The sequence below is a fragment of the Sebastes fasciatus genome, chromosome 1, assembly GCF_043250625.1.
Source record: "Sebastes fasciatus isolate fSebFas1 chromosome 1, fSebFas1.pri, whole genome shotgun sequence".
In the NCBI taxonomy this organism is placed as follows: domain Eukaryota; kingdom Metazoa; phylum Chordata; class Actinopteri; order Perciformes; family Sebastidae; genus Sebastes; species Sebastes fasciatus.
In genome coordinates, this window is record NC_133795.1 from 31,773,855 (window position 1) to 31,797,895 (window position 24,041).

The 24,041-nt window shown below is 39.4% G+C and overlaps 1 protein-coding gene across 14 annotated transcripts in view; it reads left to right on the forward strand.

The window, feature by feature from the left end:
- Window positions 1-24,041, forward strand: part of atp2b2 (ATPase plasma membrane Ca2+ transporting 2) — a 154,859-nt gene that overhangs the window by 115,288 nt on the left and 15,530 nt on the right. For all 14 annotated transcript variants that reach the window (XM_074643331.1, XM_074643347.1, XM_074643418.1 and 11 more), the window contains 5 exons: window positions 1,216-1,380; window positions 3,553-3,767; window positions 5,745-5,987; window positions 18,552-18,793; window positions 19,799-20,033. In XM_074643331.1, the coding sequence (XP_074499432.1) occupies window positions 1,216-1,380; window positions 3,553-3,767; window positions 5,745-5,987; window positions 18,552-18,793; window positions 19,799-20,033 (1,100 nt within the window). The remainder of the gene's footprint in view (window positions 1-1,215; window positions 1,381-3,552; window positions 3,768-5,744; window positions 5,988-18,551; window positions 18,794-19,798; window positions 20,034-24,041) is intronic.

Consider the following 24,041-nt stretch of genomic DNA (forward strand, 5'->3'; position numbering starts at 1 on the left):
TTTTAGCAAACTATTATTAACAACCTTTTGGATTTGGACGTTTGACTAGTGGAAGCAGTGCTATTCAATTTTATTTTTTGTGCAAGACAAGGAGAGTAATTAATATGAGGTAACAGTCTGCAGCATGCAGCTATTGTGTTCCAGCCTCCTCCGTGAGATTGCTGTTTCAGTGAAATGTATGATCACATTCATATACAAGGTTCTACTATTTGGGGATTTCCAATCATTACTGTCGTTTTTGTCATTATAATTATAAGAGATGAGCTTTCAACAATGTGGAGTTTATTTTGTATTCTGTTGACAATTTCTCATGCAGTTCTGTGATCATGTTATTGCCAGAGTAGAAGCTTTCTTCACCTTAAATCTCTGCACTGTCTTCCAGTATGGTATACAGATGATTTTAAAGCACTGCTGCTATTCTGTATACAGTATATATCACGGTCTATACTGTACATCACTCAGCGGGTTAAGGCTAAAATACATTTTTGACGCTAATAATAATGAACAAACCCCCAGAAAGCTTGAGACTCTATTTTGGACTTAAAACCGATATATATTCTCCACTTCAATTTATTTAAAAGTGTATCTTTATTATTTTTAATTATGCTTTTTTCCCACATCATCCCTTTATGACTTTTGAATCTTTTTGTTTCTTTTGTGGTTCTTTGTATTTTGTTTATTTTTGTTATGTGAAGCACAGTGAGCTTTCCTTGTGTGTGAAATGTGCAACACTGTGTATAAGGTTTCCTTATATAGACATCTAAATAATCTGTAAACATGGCTTGGACGTTGGATGTAGGACCACTGAATTATTCATGACTTACTATAAATATGACGTTTGTGATGAAAAAATAGCTTGAATGATAAGAAACAGTGTTTCCCTTACTACAGCAAAAGAAGACCATGGATTTTTAGTTCCTATATTTTATACAGAAACAAGGTTCCCAGCCTCTCTGATTTTACCATGAAGACAATGCAGGGACAAACATAAACAATCCTCATTATGGTGTGTGAAAGCTTAATGCATACCAATTAGTTCCCATCTTGTCATGGGATGTCATATGATCTCTTCTTGGTTTTAAATCTAAACTGTATGTATGTGCTAGTGTAACACCTGGGTGTTGAAGCTCCCTGTTCCTCTTCGCTGCATGGTCTAATCTACATTTCTAACGCTGCTGCTGTCTGTTGTTTTGTTTTGTTTTATGGTGTTTACAGTAAAGAAGCAGGATGGAGCAGCTGCCATGGAGATGCAGCCTCTAAAGAGTGCTGAAGGTGGAGAGTCCGATGAGAAAGAGAAAAAGAAGTCGTCCGGTTCAAAGAAAGAGAAGTCCGTGCTTCAAGGGAAGCTCACCAAACTGGCCGTCCAGATTGGCAAAGCAGGTATGGCAAATTGCACACGGACAAGTCCATCACTCTCTCAGGCAGTTCAATCGGTGGACAACAAGGCACTGAACCATCATCCTGTCCATCAAAGCAAGATGTTGCACTGATAAGACTCACTTCTTGGTCGCTTAAAGCAATCACAGTAGTTAAGACGAATGCTAAAGTTATTATTATGGAACTGTAGATGTTCACTTTATTTTTCTAAATGACCTTCCCTCTAGGGACTTGCTGAGTCATTGTAGTGGGAACAGCTGAGACTGCATTATGCTTGTCATTATGCGTTTTCACTTGCAGTTTTACAATCCATACCATAATCAATTGTTTGTAATGCCATTTAAAGCAATTTATGGCTCCAAGGAGTTGATGTCTGAAACACTTGCAGTGGGTCTGTACCAGCTGCAAGCATTTTTAGTAACAGATGCCTCCATGCCATTTATGCCCACACTGTGGGTGTCCTCGCAGCAGCAACATAGGAGGATTACTGTCGAACAAATTAATACTACATACCTAAAATACGTCATGCAAAAATGCAGGGGTTTCTGGACCAGTCTTAATAGGTGTTTAGGAAGTCAAAAGAACTGACCGCCAATGCTTTCTTTGAAGAGCTTGAGGTTTTCTTTTTTCTTTGACTTCTTTAAGGGATTCTCAGAACATGTGAAGCTCTTAACTGTTTACTGACAGTGTGCTGTTACATCAGACTGTTGGTGTGAGTGATGGAATAAGGACGTGGTGTCAGAACAATGAAATACCGTGGATGGATTAGCATACAAGCAGCACTGTAAGATCATATGGCCTCCTGTGGGTTTGGCAGAAAATGCTTAGTCTTCTTAATACACTTCAGGGTCTGTGACCCTCCAGCATATATGCCAGTGTTTTACGTTACTGCAGCTTCTCTGCTCTCTATACACACCTGGTATGTATCAACGTGACATTGAATTTGTCTCGTTAGCTTTCAGAGCCCCATAATTACTTAAATCATGAGACTTTACTTGACTACATTGCATTAACACTATGCATGTTAATGCATCAGCCTCTATTAGAGCAGAAAGTGACACATGGTCTACTGCGTGTGGAGGCACAAACAGAGCCAAGAGAGGCGCGACAGAAATCTACCCGCCATCTTTGATGATAGCAACTAACTGTTGCCTCTGTAAGAATTCACTTAGTGTTTTGTGACAAAATAAACCTGTCCTTAGCACGTGATTATAACTATAAAGATTATCAAACCGATAAGGTTTGGACATTTTTTTTAAGAACAAAAGTCGAAATCCTCTGATTCCATCTTCTTAATTGTGAATATTTTCTAGTTTCTTTATTCCTCTATGACAGTAAACTGAATATCTTTCAGTTGTGGACAAAACAAGACATTTGAGGACGTCATCTTCTGCTTTGGGGAACACTGATCGACATTTTTCACCATTTTCTGACATTTTATAGACCAAACAAATAATTAATTAATCGAGAAAATAATCACAATCAGATTAATCAACAATGAAAATAATTGTTAGTTGCAGCCCTATTTCTAACCTAAGCTGGCATATTGTGGTGAGGAATGATGAAGAGAGAGTGATACGTTGTTATGACTAGGGTCTGTCCAATCTTGGCCCTTGTGGAAATGACCAACACCCACAAGGGAGTATACACCAACTTGCCATCATATTATCTCCACCTATTTGACATGTCATTGCACCAAAAGTGTAACTAATAACATATTAAATGTTGTCTTTGTTCAGTGTAGGTGTGTCAGTATGCTATCCAAGCGAGCCAGCATGAAAAAAAAAAACTGACTCTGGCACACATACATGTAAAGCAGCCATAATAAACGTTATTAATTACAGACATGCTTGACAAGTCAAAATATGAAGATCAATTAAAGCAACATGGTGGCTCAGTGGTTAGCACTGTTGCCTCACAGCAACAAGGCTCTGGGTTTTAATCCCTCTACGGCCATCTGGGATCTTTAAAGGTTCTCCCCATGTTTTGCACTGGGTTCCTTTTAGTTGCTCAGTTTTTTCCCCCATACGATACTAGAGCACATTTACTGTACGTTACAGGAATCAGGCCTCAGATGGATTTCGACACATGGATCACATAAAGTGACGCTCCACCCAGACTCTTATCTTTTTACCTTCCGTTGCTCAGCTGATAACCTTTTGTATCTTTTTTCAGGTTTGCTCATGTCAGCCGTCACAGTCATCATTCTGGTCCTGTACTTTTGCATTGACAACTTTGTGATGCAGAAGAACCCTTGGATGCCAGAGTGCACTCCCGTCTACGTGCAGTACTTTGTCAAATTCTTCATCATCGGTGTGACTGTGTTGGTGGTGGCTGTGCCGGAGGGGCTGCCGCTGGCTGTCACCATCTCCCTGGCCTACTCTGTCAAGGTGAGGAAGAATAGTGAAAGACATACATTGTATACATTGAGGCACTGCTGTCCATTTACACATTATACACATTTAGTCGTGTGTTCATCTATAGTACACATTGTAAGTCACTTCCCTTCCCAACCTTCCAAATAAATTATAAAAAAAACATAACATGACTAAAAAAGGAGTTAAAAATAAATTGGGCTGTGTTATTCCACTGTCCAAAATAATTTAATAAGTTCTGCTTAACCTCACCCATCACTGCCTGCCCTTATAAATCCAAATGTAATGTTTTCAGGGTCATATTTCCTCACCACGCTTTGTAGCCTTTACTGCCGCAGGGTTGTCTCCCACATCACTTTTTTGTTTCAAAACCCAATCCATTTTGTGTTACTGCATCTGAGGGAACGTTAGCTAGCTACCTGATGATGTGTCATGATTGGCATGGTGATATTCAAAAGTAACTGGTCATTGAAATCATGCTTTGTTTGAACTAGTGCAGTGCTCGTTCAAAACATGGCTGTTCAGAACGGTTGAATGCTCTCTCGAGAACAGTCATACTCATACTGTCAAACTTCACACTCCACACTACACTTCCTTGGGTCCTAAAAAATACACCTGCCATGACGTAGTTGCATCACACACCCAAGTCACAGCTACTCACGTTCAGAAACACCAGTGAAATACAGTGAAAAAAACAGTAACACACCCAGGTAGTGGTTACTTGCAGTAAGAAACATCGTCGAAATACACACAGCAGAGGTAAATTCCAAATGAGTGTATTAGTCGCTTGCTTTAACATAACCACCACAGTTATAAAGTAGAGCATGGATTTAATTAAAGGAGGTATTTTGCTGGCAGTAACATTATTTTTATAAGTTTATATCAAGTCTTTCACCAGGGAAATACAGTCTTACTCACGGGGGAAAACCCCACACAGGTCGCAACTCATTCACGGTCACACCGACGAAATACACTCTGGTTCCGCTCCTGTTGACTCCACGGAAGTGAAGAAGAGTTTGGTTGTAAAATGAACGGCAGTCAATGAACACGTGCCCATTCGGAGCGATACGGGCCAATTATTTTACTCCCGGTAGCCTCCCGGTAGAACTGCTGCAGCGTTGTCGGTGGCTTGTGCCAGTTCGGAGCATCGAGCCGCGGTCTGCCTGTTGCGGATGACATGTTCCAAGATCCCTGAAGCCCCGCCCCCGCTGCACGTCCTTGTGTCCCCAGCAATACACCCACCAAGTGTGAAGTCGATCGAATGAATGGTTCTCCAGATATGTGAATAACACACAGAGGGACGGACAGGCCGACAGAGATCCTTGCTTTACAGTTAAATAACTGTTTTTTATTTATGTGAATTCTAGAGCACATTTGAAAATAATAAAAAGTAATAAAATAAAAATAACTAGCTTTGTAAATTAGCAAAAATATATATTTTTTATTAAATTTAACCATTTGGCAGTACCTCTACGGCCCACTAGATGGCGCTCTGAGGCCCACCAGTCGGCCCAGGCCCAGTTGTTGAGAATAGCTGTCGTAAAACATACTCTTTTTTTCGTTTTTAGGACTGGGACATTTTCACAAATTTTTCATGAATGGATTAATTTTTTTGTGCAGTTTTGTGAGAAACAAATTCTTATAAAAGCCAAATCGGGATAGTTTGTTTCTTTGATTGTTGCTGTGAATTCAATAAGCATTTTAACATTCAATGTGAGCGTAAACATCTCTCTTTTTGTTGTGGCCATTATAGCCATTGAAATTGTAATGACTAATTTAGTCATTCATTTTATTAATCCATTTATATTAAAAAGAGTACGGCTCAGACCCGCTCTATATGAAAAGTGCCCTGAGATAACTTCCGTTATGATTTGGCACTATATAAGTAGAACTGAATTGAATTGAAACCAATCTAGTAGTCCAAATGTTTTAAAGCATTTTCAGATATACATTGCAACACATCATGATCATCATGTTGTTTCCTACCACCAGAAAATGATGAAGGACAACAACCTGGTGCGTCACCTGGATGCATGCGAAACGATGGGCAACGCTACAGCCATCTGCTCCGACAAGACCGGCACGCTGACCACCAACCGCATGACGGCTGTGCAGTGTTACATTGGAGATGTGCACTATAAAGAAATCCCAGATCCTGGAGCTTTGCCACCAAAATCACTGGACATACTGGTCAATTCCATCTCCGTCAACAGCGCCTATACATCCAAGATACTGGTAAGCCACCTTTAATGGTCTCCATTGTAGAAGTTACTTTAGAGGGCTTTCCTCTAGTGGTTGAACATGAATGCAAAGTAAGGCACACATTGTTTCTGAATCTGAACACATCAGCCAGGTCGCACGAAAAGGCGTATGAATGACACGATAATGCACATGACAAAAGCGTGCAATAAGAATGCCGTTCTTACTTTTCGGATGTCTTTTGTACGCCATGTAGTCTGTACTGACTGCTGCATCCACGTGAATATGCTATGCTCAGAGGTAGTGACGTAGAATAAATAGTGAGAGAGACTGCTTATGGTGGGTGGGAGGGGAGGTGGATGGATTCAACAAACACAGGAATTTCAATCAGGAGACCGCTGTTGGACGCCTGTGTTTTGTAAGTTACCTTAGTGATGCATTTTTGATTGACTTTGGGGTGTGTTTTCTGTACTTATGTTGCATTGTTTTTGTACATATTGTACTTAAGTTATGCACTTATGTTAAGGCCAACCATGACATTTTTCCTAAACCTAAATGGGTGGTTTTGTTGCCCCCTGCTGGTACTGCACCTTTGCGTGTAATATTCACGCTTGGCAAGACAGAATGTGACACTGACGCACTATCCTCTGGTGGACAGGTGGATCTGTTTCAGTGATACTGGGTTGAACACATACACCTAAACACATGAATTCATGTGTATCTTACAAAACGGTAAAGTCTTTCATCTGGAATTTGAAACAGCATATATACCCCTTCCATTTTTAAACTTTACATAATATGTGGTACTCTCTATGAACTCTTATTAGCATATTTAAGATATTATATTGTACTAAAGCCTATTTAGTTAAGACTTAAATACCGTGGGTTAGCTGCTTATATTTCAGCTCCCTCCGTGTGAGCGGTGAAACCGGTATGATGAGAGTGTCCCTGAGACAGTGAGACAGTTCTGCAGTGCTTTCTTCTTGGCGAAGCAGGCAGTCGGTGTCCTTGGCTGCTGCTTTAGATTCATCAGGCATTCACTCAACTTGTCACCTTGAGAACGGTTGTGTAATTCTGTCTTATCTGATATTCAGAGCATGGCAGACTGTAATTGAATCCAATCTGTCTAAGTGCTGGAGATTGTCTCTTGTTTACAGTGAATGCAGCAAAGAGAGATTCTCTCTAAGCCAATAAGACCTGTATGCAGTAAGACATAGACAGACAGACAGTTACATGTTCTCAGAATCTGAAACCTGTTTGCGTAGATATTCCTTCAGGCCACAGGTCTGAAAGATTATTTTCATAATAACGCATTTGGCATAAATATCCTAGAAGAAAAGATTGCCAAGATCAGGATGTCCTCAGACTCTTAGAGCTGCATGCCTCAGTGGAAATTTTCTTGGCATGATCATGTATTCTCACCTGCACACACACACACCGTTTGTGCTTGTCTGTGTGTCAATATCCTTGTAACCCCCTTTAGAGTCTATTCATTGATGGCCGACCAAGTGACAAATGCCCTTATGGAGCATGCATGGGGAATGAGCTGAGCAGGCGGGACATCTGTGATGGAAGGATCCCACAGATTTCACTTCCTACCTCTCAAGGCACGATCACAGTCTTGTGAAAATAGAGTGTTGGTCACTGGGTTTCTAAGATGGAGAGCTACATATTTGTGTTTCTTTGAAGCACAGTAGATACTCTTAAGCAATGCAGTTACTGCAGGCGTATACGTAGCCTAATTGTGTGTCTCCCAGGCTTTGTGCCAGTTTACACAGTGATTTTTATCTTTTTAATGTCCGCTCACAGAGCACCTATCTAAATATATAAAAGGGTGACAAATTTAATTTCATTCCTCAACAATGTGCATGGTGTATTTATTCCCATTTATCCCTGTGTTGCAGGTTCTTTACCATGGACATTTCTGTCTTCAGAGAATGTTCCTGTTTAAATAAAGGTTTATTGTCAAAGACAGGTCAAATCTGACATCCCACCACACATGCTGCAGTTTCTATCCGCACTCAATATATAAGTGGAGTCCTTGGATTTGCTCAGTGTATCTTACAGCTGCATCTTTCCTCCACCTGCCAAATACCAAAGGGTGACTCTGTATTTGACCCAGACGTACTGTACAGCCTGGGTTTTAGTTAGGACAGCTTAAGTCTAGACAGACACAAGTCAAAGTCAGAGTAGTGTCAAGATGAAGTTAGACCGAGTACAGACGGGGCTTGAGTCCAAGTCAAGACTGAGGCCCAAGAAACAAAACAGCGCCCATTCAATATCTGTGGTATAACTTAAATTACTCAGTACACTACAGACCTTTTGGATTTAGAAAATTTGAGTGCCTTCAGAAATACAAATTTAAGCGTTTTATTTTTTAATTTGCCAAAGATGTAGCATTATTTGTTAAAATCGTGATAACAATTCTGAAAAAAATAATTATATTAAAATCTAACAAGCAAACTATGAACGTAAGATATCATTCCACACATTTGTGCATAACACTACATGTCTAAAATGAGAATGCTTGGTTGTTACATGGCAAAGACAAACTATGGAAAACAAAAAAGAACAAGGCACGTGATATTAAAGTATTTTGCGTCTCTATTGGTCACTGACTGATAATAAGATGCACCAGTCTGCCGGTGCTTGATTCCATTGAGATAGTTTGATGTGATTGAGGCAACCTCATAGTTCCATCAATAAATCACCATTTGAATGTTGCGTCTATAGATGACATTCACAGACTTTTGATAATGTAGATGATTTTTTTAAATAGGTCTTTACAGTAATGTGTTGCTTGAGCTTTTCTCTTGTCTTGGCTATACCACTCACATTACACTTGAAGGATTAAACGGCACATTCAGTCTGTTTTATAATCTCTTCATTCATAAAAGAGCTCATCTCATGCACCAAAGTAGAAGGTAAACTTAGGGTGAATTTCAAATGATATCAGCTTGCATACTTGTACTGTTTGCTACCTTCCATCAACAGTAGTTACTGTACCACTTAGCTACCCATATACATACATCCAGAACTGTTCATCCATACATATATATCCACAGAAAATACATAAATAAATATTCTACGGAACATAAAATCTAGCACATTAATAGTAGAGAGTACAGTGCATGTCGGCATGAATGCATTTATTTACTGATAGCTCTTATTAGAATGAAGGAAATGCATATAGGGGAAGCAAGACGCAGAAACACAGACGTATTACTAATTAAGGAATGAAGTGAACTCAGAAAGCAGGGGGTGCAAAAATGGGAAATTTCTGAGGAATATTTAGTACATCCCCATCTCCCTCCCCCAAGCCGCCCCCACTCCCTCAGTGCCACTCCAGCCTCGCAGTATGCTGGCTGGTGTGTTCTTATATAAGAGGCCAATCCTGTGGGATGCCAGGATGGCTATGGAAGTCTTTGATGGCCACCACACAAAGGCACAAAGGAGAAGAGGCAGGCTTTGATACCCGTATCAGTCCCCCTACCGCCTCTCTGGCTCCATAATACAGCCAGTGGCACGGCTCTGTTTCTTCTGAAGGAGCCTCATCCTCGAGGGAGAAATCCACACACACATTTACACAATGAATCCATGCACGCATACAGTATAAGCACTGTACATGCACATGCTGGTAGATACTATACCCACGTGTACACTCATTCATTTATTGTAAAAAGGATGCGTGCATACAAATAAGCACACCAGTGTGCCTTGCATATCTCTTGCAGACAAGTCGAGCGGCTACAGAGCAAATTGCTAACGGCACTCAGTGACGTCAACATACTGACGTCATTTCAAAGGAACGTGCGTCATCGCCAGTGGCAAGAGCCTCGAAGCAAACAATCGCCCCATATAATCACCCGCACTTTTATTCTTTCCTTTTTCTTTCAACTTTCACTTCACATTCTTAGCTTTTTTTTAATGAGACATATTACATGCGTTTATAAGAAGACTGTTTGTAAAACTAGTGAAGTGCAGATGCACACACATCTGTCCTATCAGGCATACTCACACTGAAGGAGGTATTTGGAACACAGGTGTATGTTCTCGCAGCACAGTGGCATGTGTTTAGCACGGCTGTGTGAGTGTCCTGCGAGCTCCGGCTCATGTCGCTCCAACCACCTGCTCAGGTCATTATTACGGTCAGGGACAAGAGAGGCAGATAATTCACACACACACACCTATACTCACACAGATGGCTTCAATTGTGAGGGATAGGTGCTTGGGGATAGTTACAGTAGCTCAGTATGTGGTTGAGAAAATGGACAATGTTTCTGATGTTGAAACACAGATAATAGAAAAACAAGATTCAGTTCATGTTCAATAGGAAAAAAACTCCATCTGTCGCTCTACAATGAGCAATTTCTTGTTTGTTAACACAACCAACTGCCTAGTTTTTTTTTCAGTAGTGAGGTCATGTTGTAATTGGCTTTGGCTCACAGGGCTTTTGTCATCTGGACGTTGCGTGCTTGTTTGCACAACATGTGAGGAGAGATGAGAGTATCTTGGATGTCTTTAGCTGGAAGCACCCAGCGTCCCAGTGGACTAGTTTTGGACACTCTACTTGAGAAGTAGAAAGAGGAAGCAGAGACAGAGACGTCTTCAGCAGAATTATCTCCCTCTCTTGTTCTCGCTCTGTGTGTTCAGCACTTGCTTACAGACCTGACAGTGTTGCTGAGATGGCAGTGAATAAGAAGTCGTCATCACATCGGAACGACGATGCTTTGATGTTTCAGAGGCACAAAGCTTAATGGGCTCCCTGCGTTTCCCTCACACATGACATGATAGATTTCATGCTTTCAGTAACTACGTTCTAGTTTTTTCTAGACCAGCGTAAATTAAATGCATAGAATGTGTATTGAGAATGTGAGGTCAGTGGTAATAAAGCTGATGATCTGTTTTCTATTTTATCAAACATAGAATAGTATTATATAGTTGTAAAGTCATTTTTGGAAATACTTTGGATTATACCCTAAAGTAAATTTAAGTGTTATTACATACATCAACATACATCAAAGTGATATTTGTGAAATACTTCATCGAGGCAGAATTAAAGCTACAGGCAACTTAATATAAAGTTGTGTTATTTCTATATAAATAGGTTTGCATGTTATGTACCCTGTACAGCTTTAAAGATTTTTTGTCACGCAAGCCCATGTCAGGATGTCGTGGGAGTTTCTATGAGATGTGAATAAAATATGGCTGTCAAAGTTAACGAGTCAATAATGCGTTAACCCAAATTCATATTAACGCCACTAACTTCTTTAACGTATTAACGCAATCGATCTTTCGGAGGTTGTATCAGGCTCAGTTTTAAAGCTAGAGAAGATACTGGCATCATATGAAACTAAAACCTAAGGAATCCATTGATACCAACCATGTCATACTAGCTTGTCGCAAAGGAGGCTAAATAACGCTCCAAACTTACACTCAATTTTGGCGAGGAAGAACTGGCATGGCCATTTTCAAAGGGGTCCCTTGACCTGAAAATGGGTCCTATGGGTACCCCAAGTCTCAACGCTCACTATATCCTGACAGTATTGCCAAAAATATATTGCCTACTGGTTTAAGGTATATTTTGAACAGATAAAGAAATGTGTGATTATTTGCAATGAATCATGATTTATCAAGGACAATCATACAATTAATCAAGATTAAATAGTTGAATCGATTGACAGCCCTAAAATAAAATGAATAAGGGAAAATACTGTAGATAGTACCTAAAACTCCCACATTGAAAAATCCATGTGGCTGACGTTGGTATGGAAACACGTGAACCATGGTGTACAGCTTTGAAAGAAACATAAATCCCACAGCCATGAGCTGTATGCTGGAGCCTGATGAGCTTTAAACCACCTGACCGGCAACTTGAGGCAGAGCATGATGTAACTGAGTAGTGCTGAACACTGACGAGGTATCAATACACCTAAAACATGAGACCAGGTTATGAATCTACTGTAACAATCTCTTTTCTCTTAAATCAAATTAGCTAATTAATAACCTGCCAATCACACATCAAAGGCAACGTCCAGGGTAGGCAATACTCCGTATGTGGAGCTTTGCATGTCTGCCACGACAGAATTTGTTACTTTTCAAAGCCAGAAAATAAAGATGATAAAGTAAAATTAAGATGCAGGGGAGCTTAAATGGTGGGAAGAGCGCCAACACAATTTGTTATTAGCCCCATGGACAGGTTAGATTATTGTGGAGATGGCACATCAGACAAGCACAGATTTTATAATCGTACTAATAGTGATAATATAACTGTATTTGGTAAAGATATTTATAAATTGAAATTGTGTATTGGTATTAATATATAGGTAAAATAATGGTATACAAGGAAGGCTATATCAGTATTGTCACTGTTACAGAAGATATTGTTGAAAACACATTCACACAGATTTGATAGTACACGTTTTGAAATGAATTGAATTTGAGACTTGTGTCTACTCTTACTGTTTTTGAAAAATCAAATATCTGCAGTAGAAGGGCAAATAAAGGACATAGCGACACATTAGGAGGAAATAACGGAACTAAATGTAGTGAAGGGGGGAAGCAAAGCAAGGTTCAACAAAAGGATGGAAGACGATAGGAAAATTATACAAGAGGACGAGAGAGAAAACACACTCGCGTGACAAGTGTCCTCATCATGGACTGGAAGACTGTATTACAGCCCTTCAGCATGCCTCCAGGCCTTAGCCCAGTTGGCTGGTCCAGTCGTGTGGAGAGCTAGAATATCATCCACTCCTACATGCAATGAGGGAACGAGAAGGAAGGCAGAAGCCCCCCGGCTTGTAGAAGACTGGGGAAACTGATAGTGAGGAAGAGGGGAAAAACATCCACAGTGAGGAAGGAGGATAGAAGGGAATGAGAGAAGGACAGACAGGATAGAAAGTATAAAAAAAACAGGGACAGAAAAAGAAGACAGAGGAGTAAAAGGGTGGGGTTGAGTGTGAAGAGAAGAGTAAGAAAATGGAAGACAAGTGGAAGGAACAGGAGGGATGGATTAAGGAGAGCCCCGGGTGGAATAGGAAGTAAAGTTGCCAGCTCTCCCTCTGGCATATGTCCTTGCCTGCGGGAGCACCCACGGACCAGGGAGAGGGCAGCTGGTCCTCAGCCACGTGCAGGCCAGGACGTGCCAACTATAGCCCGGTCATGCCAACGCTGGGCATCCCATGCCAGCAACTGTCCATGTGCGTAGAAACTCGCGTCAGGCTCTGCGGAATCTCCGAGAATAAAAGGCAGCGGTGTCAACGTCTGCCATTTATTTATCTTCTCCTGCTTGGTTTTGTTGCAGAGAGAGAGCGTTCCTATTGGCTGTTCATTCAACGGAGGCAGCTGTCAATCACTCGCGAACTCCGATGAAACGGTCAAACTAGGCAGTGCTGATCAAATATGATTCAATATTCTGTTACTGTATTGACTATTTCTCACTTCAAATGTTTTCAGAAACATCTTGTAGTGTACTGTTTAGCTGTAAAATTAGAAAGTTTGCTCCAGCTGGTGGGCGGTGCTTGGTATTTCCTCAACTGATCTCAACATGGCTGCCAGGTCACAAACTTTTTCATTTTACAGCTACAAAATGTTTCTGAAAACATTTGAGGAGAGAAATAGACATTACAGTTAACAGAATATTGATTCATATTTGATCAGTGCTGCCTAGTTTGACTGCTTGACCGGAGTTCACGAGTGATTGACAGCTGCTCAGAGACAGCAGACTCCAGCTCGGCTCTGATTGGTTGTTTTCCTCCGGTCTATGAAATCTTGCAGATGCCGTTAGGAGCACCGGAGGACACAGAGGAACATGCACTACTCTCAGGATATAGTGACCGTTTTATAAAAATAACTTTTATTAATCCCATTTGCTCTAACTTGCCTACTCCAGCTTTAAATGAGTTTGCTTTTTGAAATGAAATTTGTCCTCTTCAGTAGATTGCGGAGCTGCTGAATTACTGCTTTTAAAAGTAGCTGGGAAGACAAACCTCTTATTTACTAAAGTTGTATATATGAATAATCCTTTAAAACTATAATCCATCTTGTATGGCCTTCAGCTGGTCATTCAGTTGTTTAGTGTGATGTTTTTCTGTTGCTGGGAGCCTATTCTCTCAAACACTTAGCAGACAGTGCAGATGACACCATTTGTTCCATCCCCTCATTAGCCAATGACAGCCAGTGTCTTCCTGATGTAATCATTGGTCATTAAGAAAAGGCATTCATTCTGTTATTTACCGTAAACTCGGTATAAAGTATTTATACTCTTGTCTGTATCTGTGAGACACACAGCTGAACATTAACCAGATATGTCCAATTACTAGGTGAACATGGGCCAGTGCTCTGATTGGGTTTTAATGATTAATGAGATTTTAGATGACTTTTCTCTCTAACCCGTCTCCGCTGCAACCTCTTGCTCGTAGCAGCTGCAGCTACAGGGACATGTGGAATATGTCTGAGCCTGAATGAATCAATATTCATTGTTTCTGGAGACATTGTGGTTTCAGAATTTGAGCTGATTAAGCAAACATCAAAAGCAGACCTATCACTCACTAGACAGATGAATTAAGCTTTGCAATATGTAGCCACATTTCCACTGATTGCTTAGAGTCCTATTTGCTTCATTTGATTTACTGAAACTAAAACTACAAAACACAGAAAAATGAAACCTTGAAATTGCTGATTTCAAGTTAAGTCAAGTCAATTTTAAATGATATAACCCAAAATAACAAATTTGCCTCAAAGGGTTTTACAACCTTTACACGACACCTTCCGTAGACCTTCGGTTCAGATACTAGATTGCATCTCAGTAATATGTTCTTATTCACTGCATGGAAATATATTAAAGCCTTTGTCAGGCACATTAACACATTATTAGCATTCTCTATCAAAACCTCGTTAGCAGGTGGACAAGAACGGCCATTAGATGGAGAGTGTGAGTGCACCAATTCCAACAAGCCATTAAGGTGATTAACTACGCTGTCGATACAGAATCTTTCCCAACACATTGCGGCGAGTGCTGAGCGAAGAAAACAACAACAAGAAAGTAAAAATTCAAAACGTCGAAAATGCCAAGCTATCCTTTTAAATCTAATCTTGGTTGGAGGCTTGTTGAGAAGCAGAACAAAAAGCCTGCAGTCAATCTATTTTGGGGCAAATAGCACAGACTGAAGGTGTCTGCTTAGCAGCAAGTCAGACGCATTATGTTCAGTGTGCTTTTGACATACTGTGTTGTTGTGTGTGTGTGTGTATGCGTAGGTGTGTGTGTGTGTGTGTGTGTAGAGAGTGTACCTGGCGTGCTGTTCTTTAGCTGTGAGTGTACTTGTCAATGTACTGTACAGTAGGTACTATATAGCAAGACCCCAGGGAGACTAGGTTTCAGCTCAGTGCCAGCTAATAGCAGTCCAAATGAACAAACATGACAGCGTTCTACAATACAGATTAACAACAACATCTACTTACTTGTTCAGATTTACAACAGATTCATGTTGCCCAAGTCGTGCTCATTTCTGTTAGAGCTGAAACAATTAGTTGATTAAACGTTCAGTCAAACAACTGAAAATTATATATATGTATAGGGCTGCAAATAACAATGATTTTCATTGTCAATTAATCTGTTAATTGTTTTCTCGATTAATTAAATAATTGTTGGGTCTATAAAACGTCAGAAAATGGTGAAAAATGTTGATCAGTGTTTCCCAAAGTCCAAGATGACGTCCACAAATGTCTTGTTTTTTTTCACAAATCAAAGATATTCAGTTTACTGTTATAGAGGAGTAAAGAAAACTGAATCAGAGATGTTTGACTTTTTTATTTTCTTAAAAAATGACTCAATCCGATTAATCGATTATCAAAATAGTTGGCGATTCATTGAATAGCTGATTAACTGTATATCGTTGCAGCTCTAGACTATATTCACTATTTTAATCATTGATTAATCGTTTCAGTCATTTTTCAAGCAGAAGTTCCTCTGTTAGCTCCCCAAATGTGAGGATTTGCTGCTTTTCTTTGCATATATGATAGTAAACTGAATATCTTTGGGTTTTTTGACTGATGGTTGGATAAGATAAGGTATTTGAAGACACCACCTTGAGCTCTATCTTGGGAAGTTATACTGGAAGTTATAAATAATTATCTGACATTTTCTAATGAAACAATTAATTAATTAATTGAAAAAATAATCAGCAGATTAATCAATAGTGATAATAATCACTAGTTGCAGCCCTAATTTCCTCAATTAGCATTTCTGAAGAGCAACAGAACATATTTTTTATCCCCACATCTGTCTGTCATCAAACTAAAATGAATATCAGCTTGAGAGTGTGTGATTATGTGAAGAGGCATGTTATGAATAATGACAGTAGGGATTGCACACTCTCACATGTGTCCGGATTTATGAGCATCAGTGTCACTACAATGGTAAGTGTGTGTGTGTGTGTGTGTGTGTGTGTGTGTAGGATATAGACGATAATGAGATTTGTTCAATCACAGTGGCTGAAATAGAAAACATTGAGAATATGGAGAGTATGCTTCATTGCTTGTATTCCTATGTGAGTTGACAGATTAGAGTGAGCGAGTAAATGAAGTGAAACGCGGTAAATACTAATGTATAAGGACTGGGGGAAAGATGAAGAGGGAGACACAGAAATATTCAAAGACACGTGTGAAGTGAGATGAGTGAAAACCCTGTAAGAGAATCTGAGCCAAAGAGTACGAATCCCCAAGTGGTGGAGAGAGAGAGAGAGAGAGAGAGAGAGAGAGAGAGAGAGAGAGTGAGAGAGAGCACCCTCTCTTCTCCCAAGTCTCTCCTTCCAAGTATGCTTTGCCCAGTGTTACCATGGCAACGCCTAGTCTTCCACAAGCTGACCACACTTGCACATACAGTGAGTGTTTGTACGCAAATTGCACACATATACTGTAGCACCTGAACAGCCACGTGCTCAGATTTGAACAGATATCACACACACACACACACACATAACCTACAGTAAAAGGCTCTACTGTTGGCTGATGATAAACACACTCAAGCTTTGAGAGGTAGAGAAATTGCACCACTGACATCACATACTGTATACCATTTCACTTTTACTCGGAGTAAACGCACTATTCGATCATCAGCAAATTAATCAGCAACAAATTTGATAATGGAGTGATGGATTTTTTAATCAAAGTGTTTGTTCCATCTTATTTAAAATAAAAATGTGCTGCTTCTCTTTGTATTCTATTGCAGTGAATTGAGTATATTTGGGTTTTGGACTGTAAGTTAGACTAAACAAGCAATTTGAGGATCTCTATTTGGGCTCTGGGATATTGTGATGGCCAGTTATTTTTTAACTAGGGCTGTCAAAGTTAACGCAATAATAAAGCGTTAACGCAAATTAGTTTTAACGGCACTAATTTCTTTAACGCATTGACCCAACTTGCGTTAGAAAAGATTTTGGTGAGGAAAAACTGGCATGGCCATTTTCAAAGGGGTCCCTTGACCTCTGACCTCAAGATATGTGAATGTAAATGGGTTCTATGGGTACCCACGAGTCTCCCCTTTACAGACATGCCCACTTTATGATAATCACATGCAGTTTGGGGCAAGTCATAGTCAAGTCAGCACACTGACACACTGACAGCTGTTGTTGCCTGTTGGGCTGCAGTTTGCCATGTTATGATTTGAGCATATTGTTTTATACTAAATGCAGTACCTGTGAGGGTTTCCGGACAATATTTGTCATTGTTTTGTGTCGTTAAGTGATATCCAATAATCAATATATACATACATTTGCATAAAGCAGCATAATTGTCCACTCCCATGTTGATAAGAGCATTAAATACTTGACACATCTTCCTTTAAGGTACATCCTGAACAGATACAAAAATGTGTGATTAATTTGCGATTAATCATGATTAACTATGGACAATCATGCGATTAATCGCGATTAAATATTTGAATCGATTGACAGCCCTTTTTTTAACATGTTCTGATATTTTTTAGACTAAACGATTAATCGCTTAATCAAGAAAATAATCTGCATGTTAATTGGTAATTTAAAAAAAAAATATTTTGTCACAACCATGTGTTATATGTTTTATGTAACAAAATAAACAAAAAGAAAACTTGTCACCCAGTGCGGCTGTGTCTATCGTTCTCGCACAATCCATGTCTTCATGTAGAAATGTGGATACTGAGATGTTTACCGAACCGGAGAAAAACATGGTTCCAAGTGTACAATTACAGATTGCGATGGGTTGAGCCGTGTGCCTGAAATAAGACCATCCAAATTTGATTCCATCTAACTCATCTCCCACAACTCCCACACAGAGCAACCCTTTCACCTGCTAGCTGGTTAATTATCACTAGCAGCTATTTCCAGCGCTGAAGAAAAGAGAATCTCATTGATTGAATAGATCACAGAACAAACAGTGTTGAGTGTTTGTTCCTAAAACGTATTCAGTTGAAGACTTGAGAGTCTCCATACTGGATTTTCTTTATTTGCCAAATCAGAAAACACCACTATTGATGTAATAAAATTATAAACGCATGAAAGCATTTAAAATGAGGCTGAAAGTAGAACTAAACATCCGAAAATCTCTTCCTCTTCCCTCCTCCAGCCCCCAGATAAGGAAGGCGGTCTGCCGAAGCAGGTGGGCAACAAGACGGAGTGCGGCCTGCTGGGATTGGTGTTAGACCTGAAGCGGGATTACCAGCCAATAAGAAACCAGATCCCAGAGGAGAAGCTTTACAAAGTCTACACCTTCAACTCTGTCAGGAAGTCCATGAGCACCGTCGTCAAATTGCCTGATGGGAGCTTCCGCATGTACAGCAAGGGAGCCTCTGAGATCGTCCTCAAGAAGTGAGTCTGGTTTTGTGATTAAAATGAGATGATTCTGATATTAATAGCAGCACATAACCTTGTTGTACAGTAATGTGATATAATCAAGTGCTGATTTTTTCTTTTTTTTTACCAAATATATATCTAATCCATTTCGAGTACATAATGTACTTGAGGGTATATCCTATTGCACATTCCCTCAGCAGAGAGAGTGGGCTGAATTTCCACTAGAAGGTCACACAACTGTGACTTTTTACAGAATATTACAATAACTACAGTACCAAATGAGTAACTCTGAGAAAAACACGAGACACAGTTTAAAAGCTTCCTGCACTCACTGAAGGAAGGAGCGGAAATTCTCTTTTTACAGCAAATGACATTAAAATGAAACATTCAATTTGTATAAACGGCTGTTACACTGTGGATTTAACACATTTAACAAAAGTAGGTAACAGATTAAGCTACAAACAGCTTAATATATGAGGTTATACACACATTTTTGTCCAAACTGAAAAAATCCTAAAATGACTTTTACACAAATTACAGTTCATTTGCTTTTTTAAATGGCTCACAGGGGGTGAATTTGATCCAGATCTTTGAGTTGCCCTTTATGCCACATTTTTATTTTCCATTTTTATATTCATTTTATTTAGCTACTGAGGAATCAATTTACTGTAAATAAGAAGTTAATGTATTTTGGCTACAATAGTAATTTAGGCAGTGCTCTAGTGGTGCAGTTGGTCCACTCTCATGGCCCAGAGGTCGTTAGACACTCATGAGCCATTTGACCACAATGGGAAGGATCATGCATCCATAACCATTGTTTTCTGTTCATTCAAAGTCTCTACGATTAAAAGACTGCATTTAACATTCAGTACTGTCTGAAGTGGGTGCACAGGCCAGGATTCTTGTACAGTATATTTGGTTTTCCATGTTGGGTCATTTTGACACACGACTCTGACAATACCAAAGTTACAATACATGATTTAAAACACCCTCATCCCACCGCTCCACCGTTAATTACAGATGCAGCCATATCCTGAGCGAGGTGGGTGAGGTGAGGGTTTTCCGTCCACGGGACAAAGATGAGATGGTGAAGAAGGTGATCGAGCCCATGGCGTGTGATGGCCTGAGGACCATCTGCGTGGCGTACCGTGACTTCTCCAGTGATCCTGAGCCCTCCTGGGACGAGGAGAACAACATCCTCAATGACCTCACCGCCATCTGTGTTGTTGGGATAGAGGACCCTGTCAGGCCAGAGGTAGGACAGTGTTAGATTCTTTAGTGACATACTGGGAGGATTAAAGGATGTTGGGTAAATAGGCTATACTGCACGCTGCAGTACCAGCAAGGTGGTCACTGGTGTGTCCTCCTCGGGAGTGAATATGTTTAGACTTTTCTACATACAACTCTGTCATATCTGACAAAATCTTCTTGCTTTTTTGAGTAATTGCATAGAAGACATCTTGTTACAAGAGCAGACATACTGTACAACTGTTCAAAATTATATAGATAAATTATGAGACATGAAATTAATTTAGATAGATGTTGATTATTTTTTTAATACAATTGTAATTTCTTTTTTAAAATATAAGAAGATTTACACAAATAAATAACGTATACTAATAATAATTAATTTAGAGATCGCTTCTGAAGCGTAAGCGTCATCCTGTTCCATGTGGCCACTCTGCTCTGCGTCATTATGTGTGTTTGGGGCTCACCTCCTCCCCTCTGACAAACAGATACACAGACCTGCAGCTCTTTGTACATCCATGACACAGGCAGAGAGCAGAGCAGAGAGACGGAGACAGCGATGTAACCTGGTCGCTACCTTTTTATAAGAGGGGTCATGTGTCATTGTGAAAGACGTGTGCGTGCGTGCCAGCGTGCATGCATGCGTGTGTGTGTGTGTGTGTGTGTGTGTGTGTGTGTGTGTGTTGCTTCACAGATGATTGCCTCACTAAATGATTATTGATTGATGAAATGCACCCTTGAGCTGGGCCGATCAGCTTTACCTGATTTAAGCCTGAACGTGAGCTGTTCACTTTCCGTACGTTACTAATATTATTATATTAACATTATTAATATAATAATATTATAATATAAAACATGCAGTTGCTACTTATATGTGTTGCAGCTACGATGTTGAATATTGTGAATATATTTTATGATATAGATATTTTATTTAATATATTGATTCATTACATTGGGTCCTCAAACGTGCAATTGCTGGTTGGCTGGTGAGATACCGTCGTAGATATTGAGGCGTGGACGTGTTCAAACCAAAAGATATTCTTGATTTATAAGGACAATTAGTTTTAACTAGTGTTTACTTGTCAGTTTGCAGATGAACATTTTATATTCAAAATAAAATAAGATCACAAAATATTGGGAAAGAATCTCCAAAATGTCATCTTTAAGGAACTATGAAAGACAGTTTAATAAAGGGTAAGAGGTTAAAACATTCTCTCAACCTACAGAGGAGTACGTAATCTAAAAACTAATTTGGAGACATGGTGCAAGGTTTGCATCCAACGGTGACAATGTGATGCATTGCTGGAGTTTAAACTCCCTAACTGCAATAAAGTAGTGACACTACTGTAGCTCCACCCGGGCCATTGACAACATTAACATTTTTATTAAATGTTAATGCATCATTAATTCAATTTGAACACTCTTTGAATTCTCTTTCTTAACAGACTTTTGACATTTGAGACTTACATTTCTGACTTGCTATACTTATTCCCTAACTTATTAAATAATATATAGTTTTATAATTCACTGTAATTTGACTGCAGCACTTTTACTTTAGTATTTTTCCGTTTGTCTTATTGCTCATTTTTACTTTGAGTACTTCTTTCAGCTCTGTTGAAGGCAACCACAACAAACAATTTATAGAAATCCAGGAAGTGATGCATAAAGAAATTATTTCAAGTCTTTTATGATGAATTTCACTTGAAGAAAAGGAGAAAGAAAGTGGAGTGGAAAGAGGTATCTGTGTACAGCAGGAAACTGACCTCACTTGACAGCTCCTGTGCAGGTACAGAGAAGCAGGAAGCTAACTGACTACTGCATTATTCAACTTCCTCCTTTCATCTTTTTTTCCATCCCCCTCCTCAGTCTCTAACAAGGGCTCTCATTCAACCTCTCCCCACCATGATTTTTCGTTTCCACTTCTCTCCGTGTCGTAGGGTTTGACTTTCACCTTTCTCTGGTTGCTCTCTTTTTCTTTAGACTTTCTCTGCACATACCTTTCTCTCTCACTACGCTTTTCTCTTTCTTTCTGTCTGAAGCTGAGTTATGCAAGCATCTGAACAGACCTACATAAAATAAATAAGTAAGCAAACGATCAGTAACAACTAGACGAGCTAATGAGAAACTCTTTTTGTATCACACTGTTATTTAGTTTCTTAGTTTAGTTTTAGTTTATTGCTCTATTTGACAGTGAGAGTACATATTAGAGTTAGCCAGGAAGGCTAAATTTCATCTCTAGTCCCCTAGTCAATAATTAAAGCACAAAAAAATACAATCAACGATAAAAGCAATGTAAAAATATGCAGATACGAACAGAGCCTGCACTACATAGAGACAAGAGAGACAGTTCTTAGGTTTTAAGGTTGTATATTTAAGCAAACTATATAGAGTTGTCCTGAAACGAATCAAAATCTTAATTCAAAACTCAGATATGCAGGAAAAAGCTGAATATTGGACATGCAATAATGCATATTTCTGCAAATGCTGCAACATTTGTGATCTCTTAATGCACACTGAAGTTGTTAATATAGTCCATTGCATTGCTCCAAGCCTGGCAGTTTGCAGCATTTCCCTTCTCTTCCACCACAGAAGTCACTTAACATCTGACATTTTCGATAACTGATGTGGAAAAGCCGTGAACTGCTGCACTCCAGTAGCATCTTTCCAGGTCTCTCAGTAAGACTGGCTAATATTGGAAATGAGATGACTTTCCGCTCTGCTAAAAAGGTCACACAGAGTGGTAAACATGTTTTGGGTTTGTTTATTAGTCTCAAATTTCTTCCTCCAGAATCTTTTAATAACTAGCTGCTCTGTAGGGTTGCCCCAAGAGAGACAAGAGAGGAGAGAGAGAGGGGTAGAGGGGGAAGAAAGAGAAGAGGCAGAGAAAGATAAACAGATTCAAAATCTGATTCATGTCAGAGGGATGTCGGACCGCAGGAGAAGGGAGATGGGTAAGAGGAGAAACGGAGGAAAACGAGAGTGTAACCAGATCCGTATTAGAGACACGAGAGGCTTGTTTTTCAGTCTCACCTACTAGCCTCCTGCCCTCTTCCTCTGTCGGGCCAGATTGTATTTTTAATAAGCCTCCACTCTTCTCCACCTCCTCTTTCGGATGACCAGTCAACTAGAGCAGTGGGAATCCAAAGGAAAACAGACAGCAGGGATGACGGATAGGCAGACGGGAACTTGATATCTTGATAACAATGACTTGGTGGGAGCAGAGAAAGCAGGATGTAATAACTTGCTCAATGTGCCACAATATTAACTCAGAAAGCTTCTTTATTTTGTGAGATCATATTATGTAAAACTGACTTCTAATGAATTAATGTAGCTTGTGCTTTTTGTAAGAGTTTACTAGTTTAACACCAATTTGATCAACTCAGCACATGTATGAATACTGATGTTAATAGGCCTCTAAGTGCGAATAATATTGTTGTCAATTTCAAGAAATATTCAACCTTCTTGACCTTTTCCTCAGGGAGAAATTGGTTGGAAATTATCACCAGAATTCATGTTATTTTTATTTACTATTTTATTTTGTTTAAGTAATGAGGTGAAAAGCTAGTTTGGCTTCTACATGACTACATGTAGTCCTTTTACCGTAATCTAAATGAAAGCATATCTGGTTGTTCTTTTTCTAATGTCCTTAAAATATTTTCTATACTTTGAATGCTTTCTGTTGAAAATTTGAATACTTAAAAGCAATTCATTTGACATTGCACTTCTGATCTTTAAAGTAATACTATGTCACTTTTGACGGAAGAAATAACACATTATTTCTTTTACGAATTAGTTGAATTGAGAAGCAATAAAACACACCCCTGCTGCTCACTTCAATACTCTCAGGGGTTTTGCAGCTGCAGCCTTATTTGGTCTGGTATGACCAGTAGCTTATGGTGGCTAATGTTATCAAACTTCAAGGAAATACGGAGTTTGTTTGTTACAGAGTCAGCTTACTGACCCTCAATGTTTCTCCACTTGTGCTACTGTTATATTAGCTTTTAGTATTTATATC